General features: G+C 38.0%; 2 protein-coding genes across 8 annotated transcripts in view; one reads left to right on the top strand and one right to left on the bottom strand.

The window, feature by feature from the left end:
- The window catches only part of LOC139935711 (calcium uptake protein 3, mitochondrial-like), a 201,568-nt gene that overhangs the window by 24,266 nt on the left and 153,155 nt on the right, over positions 1 to 24,147 (bottom strand). The gene's annotated exons all lie outside the window — the stretch shown is intronic.
- Positions 4,794 to 11,801, top strand: LOC139936490 (beta-4C adrenergic receptor-like). Its single transcript, XM_071931320.1, has one exon. The coding sequence runs from the start codon at positions 6,042 to 6,044 to the stop codon at positions 7,029 to 7,031; it is 990 nt and encodes a 329-aa protein (XP_071787421.1). The 5' UTR covers positions 4,794 to 6,041; the 3' UTR covers positions 7,032 to 11,801.

The raw sequence follows: 24,147 nt of genomic DNA, 5'->3' as shown, positions 1-24,147 counted from the left end.
ATTACAGTCAAATTCCAGACGTGCCCATAATCTAGACAGTGTTATACCCACATGTATGTTGTTTGCAGCAGTATTTAGAACATGTGGAGCATTGGCCTTGTAATAATGAGCCAAGCAATGCCAAGGATTAAAAGGTTCTAGGAAATTCCTCAAAATAATGTTCTGTACTTCGTTTTCATTAAAACCATGAACCCAAGATGAAAACACTTCTATTCTATAAGCTCAAGGCAATCAATCTTGTTCATCTGGTTTTGTTTTTGGATGAGGGGATGATAATGGATTGTGACTATATAGAGCTGCTATGGGGCTTCTTGCATGGATGGTACTAATGTTGTATGGATCAATGTGAACCTAGGGATATGGTGGTCCTTGCTAAGTACAGATACACAGTCTACTTCAGAGATGCCGACATTTGCATCTTGCAATAACAGAGATTACAGTCCACTTATCCATGGAACGTTTAATAAGGGAATAAATATGTGCTTGGCCGGTTTTAAACACACTCTGTTTAATACTGGTTGCAGTCATCAGCATCCAGACTGCATCCGGTTTTAAACAGAGTGTTTAATACCGGCCAAGCACATTTTTATTCCCATCAAAAATACCTTTTCGATCAAAAAACATCAAACTTTTAGGTCCAAAAGTAAAACAAATTGCAAAAATTATAATTGTTCACTGAATTCTTTCAACAAAACAACCCTCCAGCTGGTAAAAACTCCTTATAAGGAGATTGGCATGCGCGTCGCGTGTATAGCATGATGTGGCACAGATGTTCCAGCCGTTGCTCTTGACCAATAGGAATGAATATACTGTCTTATAATAAGCACAGGTGCAAGCCCGCGTGTCACCCCCATGTTTACACACTTCTGGCTGTGGTTATATCATCCATTTAAACACCCCCACATGATTTCCTCTAAACAAATCAAAAATAGAGAAACTGTCCCATGTGTTTATGAATCTAGTTTATTGCTCCTTGCTTAATAGACAGAGCTGCAAACATTTGCCCCTTGCATTCGGGGAGATTTAGTACAACATGCTAATGGATCTGAACCTGCCTCTAACCATTGGGCTCAGCTCGATGGTCTAGTGGGGTAAGACATCTGCACTAGCAATTCAAAGGTCATGGGTTCGAACCCCACCCGATTGAAATGCCTGTGGATTTGTTGTATAGAACTTGTGAAAGTACTAAGTATACAGTGCTTTATTCACATTGTTGTAATGGTATACAAAACACATTATAATCAATGAGATGTTTATAATTCAATTAACATAATAGAGAAAAAAATTCCATATAATCAGGAAGATGTTGTTCAATTTGTTTGTGCAGAACATAGAAAGGTTAGTTTATTTTTAGGGAGCTTATTTCTACAGAATCCGGGAGAATCGGCAGCTCTGCTTCTTACGTACATGAGTGCTCCACAATAGACCTTTATCATGGTGTGGCTGTCTTGATTTTACTCCATTCTAATTCATTGTAACCAAACTGAGGCTGGACGAAATACTAGTCTGGTGCCATGTTTTCGAAAGGAATGTTAGCATTCATTACTGTTCTTGCAACAGGGAACATGACCAAGATGGCTGCACTATGATAAAGGTCTATAACTGGTGCTGGTGAAAAGCTATAAATGTTGGAAGAAAAAAAACCTTGACAAAAGGTCATCCATTCAAACAAAACTCAAGATGTTAATAAAATATCTCATATAGTCAAAGAAACTCCGGTTTCAGAAGTTCATCATTCAATCAATCAAACAATCAATCATCATAGACTATATGCCGCCTAAATCAAAGGTTTGCTCAAATGCGCTGAGGCTCAGAGGAAATAAACAAGTTCATCATGAGAAACTGCAGAGAGAAATTATTTCAGTTTATCAACAATTGTTTGGCTGTGGTTTAGATCACACCATGACATTTCAGATATAACTGATTCTCATTTAATGACAATGGGGGAGTGTACTGTGTTTAGCGGAAGGTATAAAGGAAGAGAGGGCAGATTTAATCACAGCCTAAAAACAAGATGCAGATTTACATGGAAGTCAAATTGCATTTGCATGAATGCATGACCCCATCGTTCTCTATTATGGTCCTGCGGAGAGACTAGCTGGGAAGCTAATCAGGCCAGAGGTCATCAATCCAACAGACTAAAGCCCCTTTCGCACGAGAGCAATTTAGCAAGGGTCCCTTGCTAAATTGTAGCATGGTTGTGAGATTTTACAAAATGCACCTCGTGTGAAAGGACAATAATTTTTGAAGTGTCCAGGGTCCCTTGTCAAATCTTGCCCAACATTGCTACATTTTGTCGGAGGTCAGCGGAAGTTTTGACCAAGGACGTGGGCTACATCCTCATGTGAAAGGAATCTTGTTAATTGAACGACGTCCTAGGTGAAAATGCCCATACAGCGCATGCTATTGTGGGTGCTATCTTGTCCAATCAAGGTGATCAGGATTACCAATTCGTCATATCACTCTCATGGCGCACAAGGGTTGTTAGTTTTTTAACTTTGCAGTGTGAAAGCTCACAAAATCAGTCGCGCACGGTGATAACAAATGAACAATCCACGCTCGTAAATTTTGTAGCAAGGCACCCTAGCTATACTTTTGCCGTGTGAAAAGGGCTTTAATTACCATGGTCAGTTATCTTTGCAATGACCACCACAGTGTGATAAAGTATTGCTAATAAAGGGGCAATGTTGAATTTTTTTAAATAGACCTTATCGATTGACGTCATCCAACCACCATCTAAGAGGAAAAATCGAACGCACAGATTTGTGCGCGCTGCGCACAGCATTGGCCAATGAACAGCCTCCTTTTGACCTCTAGGTGATGTGCGCCCTACTGAAATGACGTCATGTACTAAGGTCTATTGTGGGTGGGTTGGTCAAAAGAAATAACTCATCAAAACCAAAATTCAGTTATTAAAATAAATCACATTATTGTATGAAAGAAGTAAAAGAAACTGCTTTAACAATCGAACAAGTGGACAAGATAAACAACTTTTTGTTTTTATAGCTGCTGTAAGTAGGTTTGTCTTGACCCAAGTTTTCAGGGCAAGATAAAACTTTCTTTTTGTTTGTTTAGTCAAAACATGAAAAAAAACCTTTGTTCTTGTTTTTCTTCAAATCAGATCAACAACTTCATTCTAAAAAAAAACATGTAATTACAACCAAAGTGGGGATCTGCTTGCTATTTTCTTAATTCACAAATGAAAAAAAAGAAGAAGTAAAAAACCTAGCTGTCCAAGATGGACAATTTCATTCCTGATTTGACTACAAGGTTGTTCATTTAAAGGCAGTGGACACTATTAGTAATTGTCAAAGACTAGCCTTCATAGTTGGTGTATCTCAACATATGCATAAAATAACAAACCTGTGAAAATTTGAGCCCAATCGGTCATTGAAGTTGCGAGATAATGAAAGAAAAATAACCCTTGTAACAAGAAGTTGTGTGCGTTTAGATGGTTGATTTCGAGACCTCAAGTTCTAAATTTGAGGTCTCGAAATCAAATTCGTGGAAAATTACTTCTTTCTCGAAAACTATGTCACTTCAGAGGGAGCCGTTTCTCACAATGTTTTATACCATCAACCTCTCCCCATTACTCGTCAACAAGAAAGGTTTTATGCCAATAAATATTTTGAGTAATTAACAATAGTGTCCACTGCCTTTATTTTAGGCCAGGCTAAGGCAAAGCCATTGAAAATTACTGATGTTGGAGACCTTTGATCTAAAATATCTAGGGTGCATCACTTAGTTCTTCAGTGTGTTCCTTGTTCTATTGTTACATTTTTCTGTAACAATAGAGCAATAATAGTGTAATAATGTAAAAATATGGCTTCTTAAAAGAAGCCATTCAAACAGCAAGGGCACCAAGGCATTTCTCTTTGGCAAAGGGCACCCTATCAAGGAATTGGCAATTTCTACTGGAGCATTTCATCAAGGGCATCAGGCAATTGGACCAGGGGCATTGGGGCAATCACCTTTGTTGCATCCTTTCCCAATTATGGGGCTGGTGGGAGGGTTGGTTAAATCAATAAAATAAAATCAATTTGTTTTTACGCCTTAATGGCCCCTCACTAAGAAGCTAAGTCCCATAAGTTTTATTCATTACATGGAATTATCTCACTAACAGTTTGTTCTGCTCAAAGGCACTGGACACTATTGGTAATCACACAAAGTAATTGTTAGCATAAAACCTCACTTGGCTTTATGAGCAATGGGGAGAGGTTGGTAGTATATTGATAAAACATTGTGAGAAATGGCTCCCTCTGAAGTAATGCAGTTTTTGAAAAAGAAGTAATTTCTCACTTAAATAAGAAAAGATTTCAGGCATAAAGGGTGTTTTTTGTTCATTATTCTCTTGCAACTTTGATGACCAATTGATCCCAAATTTTCACAGGTTTGTGATAACAACATCGGTTGAGAATACTAGTCTTTAGCAATTACCAAAGGTGTCCATCATGCTCTTGTAAACAACTTTTATTGAAAAGTAGAAAAATCAGACCAGGAAGGAAATAACAACAGGGTCATCATTTCAAACTCCATGGTCGTCCCATGATCTATGGTCATCTAAACAACTGTTTTTGTAGATAACAGACCAATGACTCATATCAGTGAAAAACCAGGGAGGTGTAGGGTGGAAACCATGGAGGTAGGGTGGAACCCATATATGGAGGTAGGGTGCAAAACAATCCTGTCTGGTATTGGTCCATTCTTTGTACCAGTAATGATTGGGCCCCCATCTATTACGTAACAGCTAATCTTATAATCAATTAAAGGTGGAGAAGTATAAGTGGCTAAGCAGCACCCTCAACCCTCTGTCCTTGATAGATGATACCACACCAGCATGGTATTGAAGATAACAAAGCATCTAAGTCAATAGTTGTGTACATAATCAGCAGCAGCCTAGTTAGTAGTAGGTATCAGTCGGGCCAGTCTAGCCATAGAGGAAAGGTCTACCAGAGAAATGCACTGTTCTCCACTGAATGGCAATGCTCTACTACCCAGCTTTGATATGATCAGAAATATAAAAATCGGCCAACAGCTTTTTTTAAAAAATCAGTTCCACTCTCAGTTGCTATGTGATGCTTTAGAGCGGAAACCAACCACTCAACAATAAATTCATTGCACAGGCATTGCTGAACAACAAGTTGTAACCAACAGTGATCCCATAAATCACTACATTTCTTCCTGGTTCTGATGTGAAGCCACCCCTAGAGAATTCTCTGACTGTTTAACCCAGTGCCACTATATGATGACGATATGCATGCATGGCTGAAGTAACTCCAACACTAACACAGTTGGTTCAGGAAGTGGACACAAAGGATCTGAACTTTTTAACTGCAATCTTCAGTGTCCAATACACAGTGGTGTGAGAATTGTCATTGACACAATTGCTGAGTGCTTAATCTGACTCACACAGGATCGAAAGAAAATTTGTATTCAAGGCTTCACTTTCGCTGAATATTTAATGTTGGTATGAGTGACGACGTCATTGCTTTTATGATCACGGTACTACAGCTAGGCAGGTCCTCGAGGGATATAAGTGGACTACACCCTACACTTTGAATTTCAAAGTAGTGGGCTTGGATGTTTTCTTTCCTCAACGACTCAACGTGTATGGTTTATTCAAGCAGTGATTATATCATGTAGGTTCCTGTATATGCGGCTATTATGATACTCTAACAGTGCACAATATATTATTTGCCGATTCACGGATTGATCACGCATGCGGACAAGATGAGTATCCCATGATAAGTCCACATAGTACTGAGTGCTACCATTTACCAAACAATCAACCTTTGTTATAAGTATTCTGCTCAAGTCCTAGTTTTCACCAGCTGGTGTTGAGATTTGTGACATCGCACTATGATTACTGTACAACAGCCAGGATCTAGGAATAACACCATCGCATGCGTATTCATGGTTTGACTCAGTGACAACTTGACAATTGTTATTGATTTTGACACACAGTGGCTATTCACACCACAGTACAGAGGGGTCTGTGGTCTGCACTTGGTGGCTTCACAGTACTGAGAACAAACTTCACCATGGAGGGTGGGGAAAATCGAACGGAGGAGGAGGTGACCGACATTGTCTTCAACATCATTGGGGCCTGTGCTTGGACTGTAACGACCGTGTTGATTCTGTTTTTAAACACCATGTGCCTGATCATCCTACCAAAGGTTGGTGAGTTCCACCATTCCACCAGGATCTTCTTACAATCCATGACGGTTGGTGATCTGATGCTGGGTGTATTCTTCTACTTTCCAATGACAGGGATTTGGCTGACAGGATCGGGAGTATGGCCATATGGGGATGCATTGTGCTATATCCAAGCATGGATGATCAGACAAGCACTACCGGCGTGCTCCATATCTCTACTGCTGGTGACAATAGATCGTTACATCGCCGTCGTTTATCCCCTCAAGTACAAGACGGTACTAACGTCACGACGAGCCAAAATCATCGTGTGCATACTCTGGATTATGACCAATATCTACACATTGATATTGACAGCACTAATGCAGTGGAAGAATAAATACAATGACAAACTCTTCCTTTGTCAATTTGGAGAAACAACCAACACCCTTGCAGCTTTCATCCTAACAGTGCTAACGCTATTCGTCGTCGTGGTTATCATTCTGATGTACGTCCAGATACTTTACATCGCACGGAGTCAAGTATCGCGGATTGCAACACAGCACCATCTTGTCACCATCGATGGTGAGTGGCAATCACCACAAATCAACCGCAAGTCTTTCACCACAATCTTCATAGTCACCATGGTTCTTTTCGTCGGCTGGCTTCCATCCATTGCTATGGGACTCATGAGGAAAAATTTCTCTCCGCAATTGCGAGTCTCCAGCCAAATACTGTTGGCGTCAGTGAGTTGGTTAAACGTTATAGTGTACTGTGTAAGGAACAAGGCTTTCAGAGGAGCTGGGCGGAACTTCCTCTTAAAGATATCCAGGAATTGTTGTGGATACTATAATAAAAAACCAACCTACACTACAGGACACAATAACAACAGTATTTAAAACATTGAATCCAGTGGAGTGCCTCGTTTGTGATAGAGGATCAACTGTGTATGTACTGTTAAAAAACTCTTCAAAGACAGTGGGAAAAATACTTTGAGAATGTGCAAATAGTGTGAGTATTCAAACATTTTCCCACACATTGAGTCATGTTTTAATGTGTAATGGGAACAGAAATCCTGCACTTAAACAAAGCCAAACATTTGACTCATATGACTCAAAACATACACGCTCTAGGCTTACACGCTCTATTGCCTAAATAACTGACTTCTTTTTTTGTTTAATCAGGAGTGGATAGCGTGTGGGTAGTGTGTGATATTTGCAAATGGTAGCAACCATGGCGTAAACATTTTTAACTTAAAAATTCAAGAAGCTTTTTAAACGAAATAGCAAAATTTGATGCAGTCAGTTTAGATTTTGTTCTTGAGTTTTGACGTCGTGTCAGGAATATTATGTCAGTATTAAAGCCTGGTTCATACCTCGTGTAGGGAAGCAAATTTTGATGACAGAGCTCTGTTGTCACCGCGAACGTTTAGTAGAAGCTACCTACAACTCAACTCTTCTGAATTATATGCTGCGCAATTGTGACGTCAACATTCGTATTGCATTCACATTCGCAGGAAGTAAGAATCGAGCTTAGGACTAATTCTCAAGAGGCTCAAGCTATTTAGCATCTGTTAAGTTATGTCACATACAAAAAGAATACAAAACTGTACATGTCTCCTCCTTACAAAAAATCAATGTAAAAAAAGTAATCAGAAATTTGAGAGTCTCTGTTCCTCTGACCTTCTTATAGTATAAACACACATGTTACCCAACATCTGACATCAATGGCCTTTTGCAAGGAAATTTGAATATGTATGGCATATATGCACCATACACTCTTCTGTACACCGAAACCAACCATCAATGCCGATTGAAAATAAATTGGAAAATATATCAAATACCATCTTGCTGCAATGACTGCCTTCAAAACTGAATTGTTGTTCGTGCAAGCAATAAACTAAATGGAGCGAGCTGTATAGCTCCACTTTGTGATCAGGTTTCAGGGAAAAATGTCATTCGGAACAACCCATTGACCTTTTATTGTATTCCGAGCAACAACAAAAACACCCCAAACTTAATTTTTTTAAAACCACATTTCAAAAGACACGTTTTCCATGAATCTATCACAATGGTCTATCAATGGTACAGAATGAAACTTTGGATTTGTGAAATACGACCTAAGTGTTTGTTATTGATGAGTCAGTTGTTATTCCTGGTTGTATAGGAAAGATATTTTGGGTCTTTTCCCACTCACTTCCATTCGGTGTCAAAACACTGGAACATTAAATGCTATTAAATAAATAAAAAAACACTCAGTTTGCAAAGTGCCTGGGGTCAATTTCACAAAGATAGTCCTAACTCAGGACTTAGTCCTAGGAGATATTAAAAACTTAAAGGCAGTGGACACTATTGGTAATTACTCAAAATAATTATTAGCATAAAACCTTTCTTGATTGTGAGTAATGGGGAGAGGTTGATAGTAGAAAACATTGTGAGAGACGGCTCCCTCTGAAGTAACAATGTTTTTGAGAAAGAAGTAATTTTCCACAAATTTGATGTCGAGACTCAAGTTTAGAATTTGAGGTCTCGACATCAATCATCTGAAAGCACACAACTTCGTGTGACAAGGGTGTTTTTTTCTTTCATAGTTATCTCGCAACTCCGACGACCAATCAAGCTCAAATTTTCACAGCTTTGTTATTTTATGCATTTGTTGAGATACACCAAGTGAGAAGACTGGTCTTTGACAATTACCAATAGTATCCAGTGTCTTTAAGCCTAGTCCTAACTCGATATAGTCCTAAACTCTTTGTGAAATCTACCCCAGGTATCAAGCTGTTTGATCTCACACACTCAAAAAGTTTAATTAGTCTGTGACCAGGAAAGAAATTATACCTACACCTGCTTTCATTTGCATGAGCTCCAGACAATGTTATTAAAAATTAATCTTACCGTGACCATATGTTGTATGTAGGCCTATGTGAAATGTTTTCTTTAAAGGCTTTGGTAACTGATCAAAAAAATAATGACCATGAAAACTTACTTGGTAAAGAGCACTGGAGAGCATAATGATATTAAATAATTTTTTTTTGATTTAGAAACGACCCCTTTGAAGTTACATAATTCTACAGAAGGATGTAGTTTTTCATTTTCAGTTTGTAGATTGAAATTGTGCTCATATAAGCTTGTATACAATTACATACATCAAAGCTCTGTTCTTTCTCTATGACTACATTTACTGTACAAAGTGAGATAGGTTTGCGATGACACAATAAGAAATCTAGTTTGTGAGTAGTGGAGAAACACTGGTTTCTGGCTGGACGCTACAATCAGTATGCTCTGAGTCTGACCATCTTCTCAAGTTTGTTCGAAGACAGTCAGAGCAAACGATCAAAACATTTTTCAGAGCCACCACTTACATGGTGGTCACCACAAACCTTACTTACTTTCCACACTGCATAGCCTTAAGACTTCTTATCTTACTGTCCAGGATTGAAGTATTTGTTTAGATTGCCATGATATGTAACTGCAATTCCATCCAAGGTCGCATTAGGGCATATCATGGATTTCATCCTATCTAGGATGCTGTAATTGCTGTTTGATTGATCACAAAGGTGAACTACTTATGTACATCCAAAAAACAACTCCTCTATGGTAAACACATTTATGGTTTGTGGTTTGGTGAAACTGGGGTGGAACATTCAATGGTTATCTCTGTCCTTAATCTATGGTCATACCCAACCATGTTTACAATAATACATTTGCTACAGTCATGCATATTTGAGTAAACACAGTCTTTCAAACGGCAATGTATCAGTCTAACTACCACAAGATTATCTGTGAACTTTGGATATCAAACAAAATGTTCTTTTGATTCCTATCACAAACCCTGAACAAAAAATTAAACTTTTGTGCAGTGAAATGTGTTTTACTATAAAAAAAACACAATGAAAAACATACTTTACAGGGTTGCCCTTAACCTTTTTCAGTGACAAACCTGCAGGACCAATTAGCTTGTCTTTATAGCAGACACGTGAGTAACTAGCCATGAACAAAAAAGAGGAAAAGAGAAAACCAGGCAAGCAAAAAAGAGGAAAAGAAAATTATTTTCCTATACTTTTGTACAAAGTGAGTTTAGGAAGAAAGAGGAAAAGCAAAACCCAAAAAAAAGAGGAAATCAGCTGAAAAGAGAAAGTCTCACATGCCTGAGCAAGTCACCAAGCTTTTTCACCGGGCCATATTTCAAAACAATGAACTAGCCAGGCCAACCATCTGACATTTTTTGTACTGGTCTTGGGGAGGTTTCAACTGGCATTTGGCCAGCGGACCACTGTTTAGGTAAATGTTATCATTATTTTGGGTAGGTTGGTTCATTCAGATTGCTTACTCTGCAGAAGTTCAAGCCACTGAATTCACATTAGGGAAAGTGAGAGAGACATGTACAAATAACAGACTGGTCATGATGGAACAACTTGCTGACTGGAGATCTGTTCATTTTTTAATTTAATCAGTGGGAGAATAAACAAATATTAACCATCACCTGAAAGCTTGTTTGGATGAAAAACATGACCATGGAGTCTGGTCAAAGATCAATAGTGTTTGGATTTTCCGGAGGGAGGAAACCAGAGGGCCCAGAGAAAAAAACATCATGACAAATAGAAGAAAAACAATGTACAACTCTATTCATGTAGGCCTTTACCTGGAAAAAAACAGGGCCGCATTATAAGTATTAGGCTTGATAAACTAGCCACCTATACATTGTATGATTTTATTTTCTATGAAAATTATTCTACCAACTTGCTGTTCTGCTTATTAAAGGAACACGTTGCCTTGGATCGGTCAAGTTGGTCTTTGAAATGCGTTTGTAACCGTTTTTGTTATAAAATGCATATGTGTAGAAAGATGTTGTAAAAGTAGAATACAATGATCCACACAAGCATGCCTCGAAATTGCACAGTTTGCCTTTTACCTCGTCGACTAACCATTCATGGGAGTCAAAATTTTGACTCCCATAAATGGCCGACCGTGTAAGTTCGCACAGTAAAAGGAAAACCACGCAATTTCGAGGCAAACTTGTGTGGATCATTGTATTCTACTTTTAAAACACCTTTCCAACCATATGCAATTTATAAAAAACGGTTACAAACGCTTTTTATAGACCAACTCGTCCGATGGAAGGCAACGTGTTCCTTTAATAGTGTCACTTTTTCTACAATGAAAAACGGCAGCATGTGTGTGGGTGTGGGTTTGAATTTTGGTCATGACACTTTTGCCCTTGAACAAGCACTAGGAAGGTTTCAATTTGGTAATTACTCTTAAAGTTAATGACAATAAAGCATTACTTAATATCAGTACAGTGGCTATTCTCAAATATGCTATTTGAGAATCATTTCACAATGAGGTAAATGTGGTTATGGAAAAATATCAGTTTTTATCCCAAAATAAATTTGAGATGGTATATTCCTGTGTGGACACAGATTTTTAAAAGTCCCAGGAGTAGGTGGTTATGTACCCCTTGTGACAGATGATTTGGGTTGACATTCCAAATAAGTGAATTGTATCGTTATGCCTAAGTTGAAGTGGAGGTCCAGCGATTTCTCAACAACAAATACAAAAATCAAATAGTTATTTTATCTGTCTGTAGATTACTACTAGTACTAGTTGATAATTAATGGAATGTGTGTGTCCTACAAGGATATGTATATAAAGAAAATAAAACAGGAAAACAGTTTCCTCAGAGTATAAACATTCATGTTATTGTTTTCTATCTGTTCACACTAACCATACTAATATCTCACTTATTGCTAAGTGATTTCCTGCTTAGCAGAAATAAGCAGGACATCAGTCACAAATCGTACTTGTGACATGGCATTTTGGCTGGTTACCCTGTTCTGTATACTCAGTACTTTCCCGAGTCCTGTGAAAAAATATCACAGGCATGTTACTCGGGTGGGATTCGAACCCACGACCCTTGCAATTCTAGAGCAGTGTCTTGCCAACTAGACTACCGAGGTAAAAACCAAAATTAATATTCTTTATCCCCGATGCAAATTTAACATCTATTATATCGTTGCGGTACCCGCTGCCAAAACATAGGATTCGAACAGCCTCTAGCTGCCGGCAACCTCGGTAGTCTAGTTGGCAAGACACTGCTCTAGAATTGCAAGGGTCGTGGGTTCGAATCCCACCCGAGTAACATGCCTGTGATATTTTTTCACAGGACTCGGGAAAGTACTGAGTATACAGTGCTAACACACATCGGTGTATGGGTAAAAACCAAAATTAATATTCTTTATCCCCGATGCAAATTTAACATCTATTATATCGTTGCGGTACCCGCTGCCAAAACATAGGATTCGAACAGCCTCTAGCTGCCGGCAACCTCGGTAGTCTAGTTGGCAAGACACTGCTCTAGAATTGCAAGGGTCGTGGGTTCGAATCCCACCCGAGTAACATGCCTGTGATATTTTTTCACAGGACTCGGGAAAGTACTGAGTATACAGTGCTAACACACATCGGTGTATGGGTAAAAACCAAAATTAATATTCTTTATCCCCGATGCAAATTTAACATCTATTATATCGTTGCGGTACCCGCTGCCAAAACATAGGATTCGAACAGCCTCTAGCTGCCGGCAACCTCGGTAGTCTAGTTGGCAAGACACTGCTCTAGAATTGCAAGGGTCGTGGGTTCGAATCCCACCCGAGTAACATGCCTGTGATATTTTTTCACAGGACTCGGGAAAGTACTGAGTATACAGTGCTAACACACATCGGTGTATGGGTAAAAACCAAAATTAATATTCTTTATCCCCGATGCAAATTTAACATCTATTATATCGTTGCGGTACCCGCTGCCAAAACATAGGATTCGAACAGCCTCTAGCTGCCGGCAACCTCGGTAGTCTAGTTGGCAAGACACTGCTCTAGAATTGCAAGGGTCGTGGGTTCGAATCCCACCCGAGTAACATGCCTGTGATATTTTTTCACAGGACTCGGGAAAGTACTGAGTATACAGTGCTAACACACATCGGTGTATGGGTAAAAAACCAAAATTAATATTCTTTATCCCCGATGCAAATTTAACATCTATTATACCCTGTTCTGGTAAGCATAGTTTTGTTGTGCTTGGCTACTTTTTGTGCTTTTAAGAAGCTCTATGAAAATGGTCCCTGACTACTGAACAAAAAGTCCACTACTAATCCCCCAACCCCCCCCCCCCCAAAAAAAACCCCCAAAAACCCTGTTAAGTCAAAGAAAATAAATAGTTAACGAGGTCACAAAGCTGCTGTCCCCAGTATGCAGACCAATCTATACTTTATTAACATGCACAACATAAGCAGTACTAATCTAAGCCTGTGATCACACATTAACAACATGACAGCCCCCCCCCCCCCCCCCCGGGAAATTAGCGCTGCCTTTTACTGCCAGACTATACAAACAATTTGATAATTAGGAGAACTTGTCAATGTTTACATTTTTTAACTCATTTTTCTTTGAAACTCTTGCATGGCTTAAAGGCACTGGACACTTGGTAATTACTCAAAATAATTGTAAGCATAAAAACAAATTTTGGTAACGATCAATGAAGAGCTGTTGTTGGTCTAAAACATTGTGTGAGAAGAGCCTCCCTCTGAAGTAACGTCGTTTTTGAGAAAGAAGTAATTTCTCACTATAATATATTTGAATTGATTTTGAGACCTCAAGCGTGAGGACTCGAAACCAAGCATCTGAAAGCACACAACTTCATGTGACAAGGGTGTTTTTCTTCTGTTATTATCTCGCAACTTTAACGACCAATTGAGTTCAAATTTTCACAGTTTTGTTATTTTGTTCATATGTTGAGATACACAAAGTGAGATACGTTTGGTTATCACTATTAAACATTAAAGGCAAAAAAAAACTTCGGTCATTTTATCAAACATTTCCCTTAAAAGTAATGTGTAGGATTTGAAACTTTGCATGGTGGAAATAAGATATAGAAGAGTTTGCGGTAACACCATGTAATAACAATCTCTAAATGAGTTTCTCCAGAAGACGATCAGAGCATACTGATCATTTAGAGATTGTTGGTGTTACCGCAAACTCTTCTATAAAAGTAATGTGGTTATGCATTGAATTTGTGTACTATTAGGGATTTATTCTAACTGAGTGGACAAATTCCGCCGTTTTTTTTGGCGATATCTCAAAAAAGCTACCACCTTTTGTAGTCCAAAAACGAAGGCATATTTCACCTTTAAAAACAAAGTTACTGTCCACCTTATTGTGAATGAAAAAGGTAAATGAATTCTGAACCATGTTGTGGTATTTAGGCCAGCATGACTACGAATTAAGGAGGCAGAAACTTCCCAGTATTCGAGCTTCATGCTGATCTCTTGACCATGTTATGCAGCAGTTTAATGTGGAATGCTAACTACTTGTCAAAACACATCAGGGGTTTCCAGCGTACATGGTCCAGATGCTGGTTAAAACACGCGAGAATTGTTGATAAATGCATTATCAGTAATACATCTGTAAATGCATACACACCAAACACTTTCAACTCCATCAGTTTGTTTGGTCAGGGACACAACTGGTAATTGGCAAAGACCAGTATTCTCAATTGGTGTATTCCAACATATGCATAAAATAACAACCCTGTAAAAACTTGGACTCAATTGGTCATCACAGTTTCAGGAGAAAAATGAAAGAAAAAACACTCTTGTTGCACAAATTTGTGTGCTTTCAGATGCCTAATAAAAGGCTTCAGGCCTGAAGTCTTATTCGATTTGAGTGAGAACTTACGTTTTTCTCAAAAACTACGTTATTTCAGAGTGAGCCATTTCTCACAACGTTTTATACTATCAACAGCTCCCCATTGCTCATTACCAAGTACGTGCTTACAATTATTTTGAGTAATAACCAATAGTGTCCAGTGCCTTTTAAACACGAGCCACTATTTGATCAATGATGGTTTGGCTTCACGCTAGTACATATTATCAGTAACCCATCTGTAAATGCATACACATTGATCAATTTAAATTCCATCAGTTTGTTTGGTCAGGGTACACTTTGGGTAATTGCCGAAGACGAGTTTCCTCAGACGCCCGATTGTTGAAAAATTTCTCTTAAAGGCACTGGACACTAGGCCTGGGCGAATTATTCGAATATCCGGTTAATGGCAAATAGGTTTTCCTATCCGTAACCGCGAATGCCTTTTTTTTCTTAACCGGATATCCGCATAGGGCGCGAATACCTATTTACAAACCGGATAATTCTATAATTACAACCGAGTAACCGGATATTCTTTAATATCCGAATATCCGCGGACGTCGGGCGACAACTGATATGAATGTTTTGTCTGAATTCTTATGAGACTTCTATTAAAAGACAGCATAAAACAGCATAAATTAAGTATTTAACTATGCTCACCTCCGTGAAGAGTTAAAACAATGACATTTCACACGTAATTTGTTCAAAGATTACAAAAGTTTTCCTTCACGTAGAGTCAATCACGATCAAAACAAAAAGCAAATCGCCATCTTTAAAGTAGATCCGGTCATTTTTATGAATGAACCGAGTGACACTGTCTAAAACTAATATCAATCCGCCCATAAGATCTCATTCACAAACGAACAGCGCCCTCTAGCGAAAAAAAAAAAATGATTTTTTTTTTATTTTTTAAATAGCGCCCTCTTGCGGCGAAAAAGCTATTCGAATATCCGGTTAATTTCGGATAGTTGGCCAGCGGTATCCGAATAACAAAATTTCACTATTCGCCCAGCACTACTGGACACTATTGGTCAATTTTGTCAAAATTCAGTCTTCACAGTTGGTGCATCTCAATATATGCATAAAATAACAAACCTTTGAAAATTTGAGCTATATCGGTCGTCGAAGTTGCGACATATTAATGAAATAAAAAACACCCTTGTCGCACCAAAGTGTGTGCTTTCCGATGCTTGATTTCGAATCCTCAAATTCTATATCTGAGGTCTCGAAAACTACGTCACTTCAGAGGGAGTGTTTCTCACAATGTTTTGTACTATCAACCTCTCCCCATTATTCGTAATCAATAAAGGTTCTTTGATAATAATTGTTCTGAGTAATTACCAATAGTGTCCACTGCTTTAAAACATCATTACCTCAAAGGGTGACATTTCTAACAATGTTGATTAATATCAACAGCTCTCCAAATAAGATTTTATGGTCATTAACTTTTGGAGTTATTACCAAAGGTGTACCCAATAATTGCGCCATGGTACAACCACGTGTGCATCTCTTTTGTGGGGGTGTTGGCTCTTGGTTCTCTCAGAGCCAACACCCCACAAAAGAGATGTACACACTATTTCTCCACAAAAGAGATGTACACACTATTTCTCCACAAAAGAGATGCATACACTATTTCTCCACAAAAGAGATGCACACACTATTTCTCCACAAAAGAGATGCACACACTATTTCTCCACAAAAGAGATGCACACACTATTTCTCCACAAAAGAGATGCATACACTATTTCTCCACAAAAGAGATGCACACACTATTTCTCCACAAAAGAGATGCACACACTATTTCCCCACAAAAGAGATGCACACACTATTTCTCCACAAAAGAGATGCACACACTATTTCTCCACAAAAGAGATGCATACACTATTTCTCCACAAAAGAGATGCACACACTATTTCTCCACAAAAGAGATGCACACACTATTTCTCCACAAAAGAGATGCATACACTATTTCTCCACAAAAGAGATGCACACACTATTTCTCCACAAAAGAGATGTACACACTATTTCTCCACAAAAGAGATGTACATCACGTACACACTATTTCCCCACAAAAGAGATGCACACACTATTTCTCCACAAAAGAGATGCACACACTATTTCTCCACAAAAGAGATGCATACACTATTTCTCCACAAAAGAGATGCACACACTATTTCTCCACAAAAGAGATGCACACACTATTTCTCCACAAAAGAGATGCATACACTATTTCTCCACAAAAGAGATGCACACACTATTTCTCCACAAAAGAGATGTACACACTATTTCTCCACAAAAGAGATGTACACACTATTTCTCCACAAAAGAGATGTACATCACGTACACACTATTTCTCCACAAAAGAGATGCACACACTATTTCTCCACACCATGCAAGGCTTCAAACAACACTTAACTATAAACCTTTCTATTGTTGATAAACAAACAGTGCTAATTGGCAGGGGGCGTCTGAGTGTTAATCAAAAACATTCAATTGTGTTAACAGATGTTTGAACCAAAGTCAGTAGTCCCAGCAAACTTTCAATTAAGTCAAATTTCTTATTGTTGAATATCCGTTTTACATTGTTACAAACTGTGGCTGTCTGTTTTTGTTTTGCATTCATGGCTTTCCAGAGTTTTCCACCCTCGGTTGTTCGCAAAAACTTGGACTGTGACATGGCAATATAGAAAGGTCTTTCAAGCTTGGCAGCACGATTTATTTGGTTTCAGAAGATGCATTGCGGTATATTTTAAAATGCGCTTCTGCGTATCAAATACTTCTTCACCTTCATTAACTACAAGGGTAGGGTAATCTCTCCCAATTGTAAATAGTGTCATCTCCCATGATAAGCAAGCTTCATCATTAACATTCACACCAAGAGGGTGTCATGGCCGAGGGGGTAAGAGCACCGAACCCAAGCTCTGGTGTTTCTGTTCAGCAGAGTGTGGGTTTGAGTCCCAGCCAAGACATTTGTGTCCCTGAGCAAGACACTTAACTCTATCTCAATGGTGAATGAGTACCTGTAAGGGCAGAGACGGTTCTTGTGATTGATTTAGCTTAGTAGTGCATATTTGTTGTCTGTATACTCCCAAGGGAGCCGAGATGGTTTAAGAAATGAATTTGATGGCACAGTGACCAGGGATAATGATGTTGGAAGCGCTTTGAGACGCCAGTGTGAAAAGCGTGACATAAAAATAAGTATTATTATTATCTCCCATAATGAAATCAGCAAGCTCTCATCATTAACATTCAATTGTGCTACAAGTATGACTGATTGAGTACAAGTCAGACAAAGGACATGGACAAATTTTAATTCAGAGGGCTTCTCAATTCTTTAAAAATTGAATAAAAAGGGTGAAGGATGGAGTGAGTCTGTCATCGGTGAACAAAAACTAATGGCTGTATTAAGCCAGCCTCAGGTTGACCTACGATTTGTATGCACCCGCAACAAACCCAACAAAAATATACTCAGGTCAGGTCACAACAACTGAGAAATCCTGCGCCTGCGATTGGTTCCAGACCGTCGGGATCACGTCGTACAAGTTGAAATTATTCTACTCTTGCCACTGTAAATTGTTTTGAGCGGCGACTGATTCAGATTATCTTAAAATCATTGCAGTTACGCTCAGGTCGTAAATAGTGCCGAGTTGATTGATTGATTTTTATTTCCAAATATCACAATAAATAATCATAAAACATACAAGAAAAAAAACTAAGGGTGATAAGAGGAGGGCACCAGGAAAAAGCTTAGGCTTATACAGAGCCTGTCGTCGATTCCACAAAACTCTTCTTAAGACTAATCTTAGGACTTAGCACGAGTCCCAACCCTGCACTGTAGCATGCAGACCTTAAGATTAATCCTAAGTTGGACGAGTTACTCGTCCTAACTCGAGATAAGATGAGTCCTAACTCTTTGTGAAATCCACCCCTGGACCCTTTAATGAAAAGTTCCTAATGGTCTTAAGCTCAGGCGCATAGTGTGACCCTGAGAAGTCAGTTGCTGACTGTTTTTTGTTGACCCAAGGTCGACCTGACGCCAGCTTTAGAGGGCGGGTTTACCTTTGGTATTAAATTACTCACAGAAGTAATAATCATAACAACTTATTATTACTTTTGAATATTAACTGTACTAGGTATATTTTAGAATGCTCATGTGTGTGTGGTATATTCCTTCACCATCATTTACTACAAGGTTAATGCCAATTGTGATCTCTGTGGGTAAAGGTTCGATTCCTGATTAAGACCACAGTTAGATATGCATAGGAGTTGAGTACCTGCTTGATAATCAAGGGATACTGCTGTGTAATCTGTCTATCTTTCTCTAGAGAGAGAGACAGGAAAAACAACTGACTAAACAAACAACTACATGCACTGTATTGTTCAAATGCAAAGTCATAATGATGGCCTGAAAGAATAACATTTCAAGAACAAACACAATGAAAATCCTTTCCCTTTCGCTTCATGTTCTAGGAAATTAGAAGTCTATAAAAAAAATTGAAACAAAAGATCACAAACAACAAACTGGTTTTAGTTTCCTTAATCTGAACCAGTTCTTTGAACTTCTTAATTTTAATGGTCCTAACCAAAATTGTTAGTGCCATTAATTTTAAGAGCGATTACCAAATGTATGTATTCCCTTTAATGACAGTGGACACTATTGGTAATTACTCAAAATAATAATTAGCATGAAACCTTTCTCTGAAGTAATGTAGTTTTCGAGAAAGAAGTAATTTTCCACGAATTTGATTTTGAGACCTCAGATTTAGAATTTGAGGTCTTGAAATCAAGCATCTGAAAGCACACAACTTCAGGTGACAATACGCATGTGCAATATGCATATGTTGAGATACACCAACTGAGAAGACTTGTGTTTGACAATTACCAATAGCATCCAGTGTCTTTAACCAAATCAGCAACAACAAAGACGACTTTTCAGGTATTCCACAATCTACAATTCCCCTTCCCCTTATTTCACTCAATCTAAAAGGCCGTCTCATGGACAACAAATTACAGTGAATCAGCATGGGAAATCATTGCATAATGAGAGTGTGTTTTTCTGCTAGGGAACAGCAAGTCGCCCTCCCCTTGTTATGCCATAAAGGCAAACCCATTACACTAACTAGACAGTAATTTGCTTTCAAATTTACTGTGCAAAGTCTTGTGTGCATTCGAACATTACAACCTTTTAGAAGTGAGCGAGCTAATTTTCATCATACGTCAAAACAATGTACATGGGAACAAAGTGGTCCCACAAATATTCAAATACATCAGAGAATTTCACAGTTTTTTCTAATCCACGAGACTAATTTATCAGAAAGGCAGACTGATGACAAATGCCAGAAATAAAGAACAGTAATTGTTTCAGAGACACAAGGTTGCTGGACAAATTGGCAATGATGCTCTGATCACTTTTGTACCAGATGGTTCATAAAGTGCTTTATAATCCAAAAGGAAAATGAGTTTGAAACTCATTTCTTCACAAGGAATTTGACACTCACTTGAATTAAAAGAAGTTGTACATTCATTTCTCTTAGAAAGAGTTTACCACTAAGTTCTCTTGAGAGTTTGACACTCATTTCTCTTGGAAAGAGTTAGGTCTCTCGAGTTTGAACCATGCGTTTTTCTCAAAAGAATGACATTTATTTCTCAACCAAAGAGTTTGACACGCATTTCTCAACTAATGAGTTTGACACTCATTTCCCTCAAATCGAGTTTGACAGTCCTTTTTCTCTAAAAATCGTTTGACACTCATTTATCACCAAAGAGATTTGACACTCAATTATCACGCAAAGGGTTTGACACTCATTTCTTTGCTAAAAGAAGTTTCACACTCATTAATTGTGCAAAGAGTTTGACACTCATTTGTCATGAAAAGAGTTTGTAACTCATTTCTCACGCAATGAGTTTGACACTCATTTCTCATGCAAAGAATTTGACACTCATTTATCATGCAAAGCGTTTGACACTTAATTACCACGCAAACAGTTTGACACTCATTAATCACGCAAAGAGTTTGACACTCATTTACCACTCATATATCACACAAAGAATTTGACACTTCTCACGCAAAGATTTAAACCATCACCAAAATAGTGCAACAGTCATAGAGCGTGACACCAATAAAAAACAAAAGAGTGTGACACTCACAAAAAGACTGTGACACTTACCAAAAGACCGTGACACTCACCAAAAGACCATGACACTCACCAAAAGACACTCACCAAAAGACACTCACCAAAAGACCATGACACTCACCAAAAGACCGTGACACTCACCAAAAGACCGTGACACTCACCAAAAGAGCAAGACACTCACCAAAAGAGCGTGACACTCACCAAAAGAGCGTGACACTCATTGGTTTCACACTCAATTCTCTCAAAAAAATAGTTTGAATCTCACTTCTCTCCAACACAGTTTGACAATCTCCTCTCTCAAAATGGTATATATTTAAGACCTTTTATGCGGAAAACTTGCTGTGAAGTTGAAGGCAATTCACAAGGTTGCTCATAATTATAACAATGACAACAATTACAAGACAATTGCAACAGAAACAGAAATTACTTTCCAGGTGGGATCTTCTTTCAAATAATTGATCATTCTTATACCAGTCATTACATTTATAACAAGATTTGATTAGTTTCAATCAGGAAGTTCAATGATTAAAAAGATCATACCAGACCAAACCTCTTCCCTCGGAAATACTTTCAATAGTCAAGGAAACTTGAAAAAAAACATGCATTCACTCATACTTATTTTGATTAACACAATCAAAATAAGCCTAATAAAACATTTACAGGTCCAGAACAAAATATTCACAGGTTTTGAGTGTCTTTGTTAATTACAGAACCAGTAAACTTTATGACATTTTAACAGGTTGGTTGTTATAGTGTGTGCAAAAATATGTTAATGGCCTGACATTTCGGCCCAAGCAGAGTCTTTCTCAAAGGCTAAAATGATTGAAAACTAAGATGATAAAGACGAATTTATAAACAAAGTTGTACTTTTTATTTAAATAACTTCCTTCCTGTTTTATGTACTGGTATGAAGCAAAGGTATCAGGACTTTTTGTTCTTTAGTGTCAGCATTTCCTTGATGACCATAATATGATAAGACACTGATCACCAAGCAATCTGACATAGACGTTGTGTACATGGAAGTGAGATGTAATGACACGTTACATGTAGCTGAAAAAGGGGGAAAGGCAATATATGTGAACAATTGTTTTACAAAATTGTGAAAGTTTGATTGGTTTGCTGTCATTTATTAGTCATCATAGGAAGGTTAAATTCTGCATGGGAAAAGGAAAACATATCTTTGATGTAATTCTAGTAACAGTAAAGCCACATTGTTTTGGTCCGGAGCCAATTTATTATAATTTATTATGATTTCTGAGTGCACATTTTTTATGGTTTGTAAACCATGATTTGTGAGTGCACGTTTTTATGGTTTATAAACCCTGATTTCTGACTGCACATTTTTTATGGTTTGTAAACCATGATTTCTGAGTGCACATTTTTATGGTTTGTAAACCATGATTTGTAAGTGCACTTTTTTATGGTTTACAAACAACGTTTTTGAGACGTGTAAATTTTCATGGTTTATAAACCATGTTTATTAAGAAGTCTCAATTTTCATGGTTTATAAACCATGTTTTTTAAGAAGTCTCGATTTTCATGGTTTATAAACCATTGTCACAAACCATGATTTTATGGTTCATTTGTTATGGTTTATAAACCATGATTTGTAAACCACGATTTTTATTCTTCAATTTTCATGGTTTATAAACCATGTTTTTTAGATGTCTCAATTTTCATGGTTTGTAAACCATGATTTGTAAACCATGAATTTGATGCTTCATTTTGATGGTTTATAAACCATGTTTTTAAGATGCGTAAATTTTCTTGGTTTATGAACCATGATTTGTAAATGTTTTTTGTATGTTCATGGTTTGTAAACCATAAACTTATACACAACAAATACTTTACTGGTATGTAAACCATAACAGGATTTGGCAACAGTTTCTATGGTTTACATCCAATTGCTGTAAACCATGGTAAAAACATGCCTTAAAAGTGTCAAACAATTAATGGACAAACGGCGCCCCATAATTTATTACTTACAGCCTTTTGTTACTGTGAAACAAAAGTACACCGATTGCGAAAGGGTCTGACATAGTCGCATGGCATGGAAGAAGGAAGTTTTTTTAGGGCCATTCATGAGTCATCATAGGAAGCTAAAATTCTGTATTTGGAATGGGGAAAATCACTTTGGGGTAATTCTATTTCTACTAACTGTATATGCCACTTTTTGTTTGGTCAGGAGATGTTTTTTTTACTGGGAAATCAAAAGGGCGGAGAGCCTTACGCCCTTCTCCAGGGCACAGGACACCATGATATGGTGCAGTTATTAAGTACACCGATTGCCAAACAATCTGACATAGTGTAAACTGTTTGTAAAGAGGTGTGGTGTGGGGGAGTAGAACCCACAAGGGAAGGTAATTACATCTTAAATAGACCTTGACCTCAAAAGATCCAACAATGGTTTCTAAATCAGGAAAGTTTCCTCACCACGGTGTGACCATGGAGCTGTAAGTGTGACCATAGAGAAACTCTATGGTGTGACCCACAAACCGTTAATCAGTGAACTTTGGTTACACTTAAATGGTCAAAGACTACGCCATACTTCACTCATTACAGTAATTCAATTGAAGAAAATGGTTCGTTTTGTGCCTTTGTTTTGATGAGACTTATTTCATTACAAACTACAAGGTCTTTAGGGATGAAGCCGCCCCCCCCCCACATCATTGCACTGCCCACAGTGGAGAAGTTCAATGGATCCATCATCAATGCCTGTGTCACAAGCTTTGTACTTTGTACACCACGTAGAGCACCGGTGTTTAAAGTATTTCTAAACGCAACTCTCCTCCAAAAGTGTTCTCAACTAGTTTTCTTAGCTTACAGTGGACACTTGACGATTTCAACTTATGTACAAACTGTTTTTGAATATTGGATGTCCTAAATCAATAAGCAACTAAGTATAATTAAGGCCAATGTTTGTTTGTGAAACTGAATTAAAGACAGTTTCCAATGTAATATGGGCGAGTCACGGAAGTAGGAAAGTCCGTGCATGCTCCACGCACAGGTACATGTGTCAGTTCTCTGAAAACAAATATTTAGTAGACATTTAAACAATTAAAAACATGGTTTTTGTACACACAGTGCTTTTGGGTCACCAGTGACGCATAGCAATAGATAACAAATTAGGTCAATGTACATAAAATGGGCCCCGTACCGGGTCAATGTCCTTGATAACATTGTACATGT

This window comes from Asterias amurensis, chromosome 4 (genome assembly GCF_032118995.1).
Source record: "Asterias amurensis chromosome 4, ASM3211899v1".
Lineage (NCBI taxonomy): Eukaryota > Metazoa > Echinodermata > Asteroidea > Forcipulatida > Asteriidae > Asterias > Asterias amurensis.
Note: the sequence above shows the minus strand (reverse complement) of the source record. Positions and strands in the feature narration are given on the sequence as shown.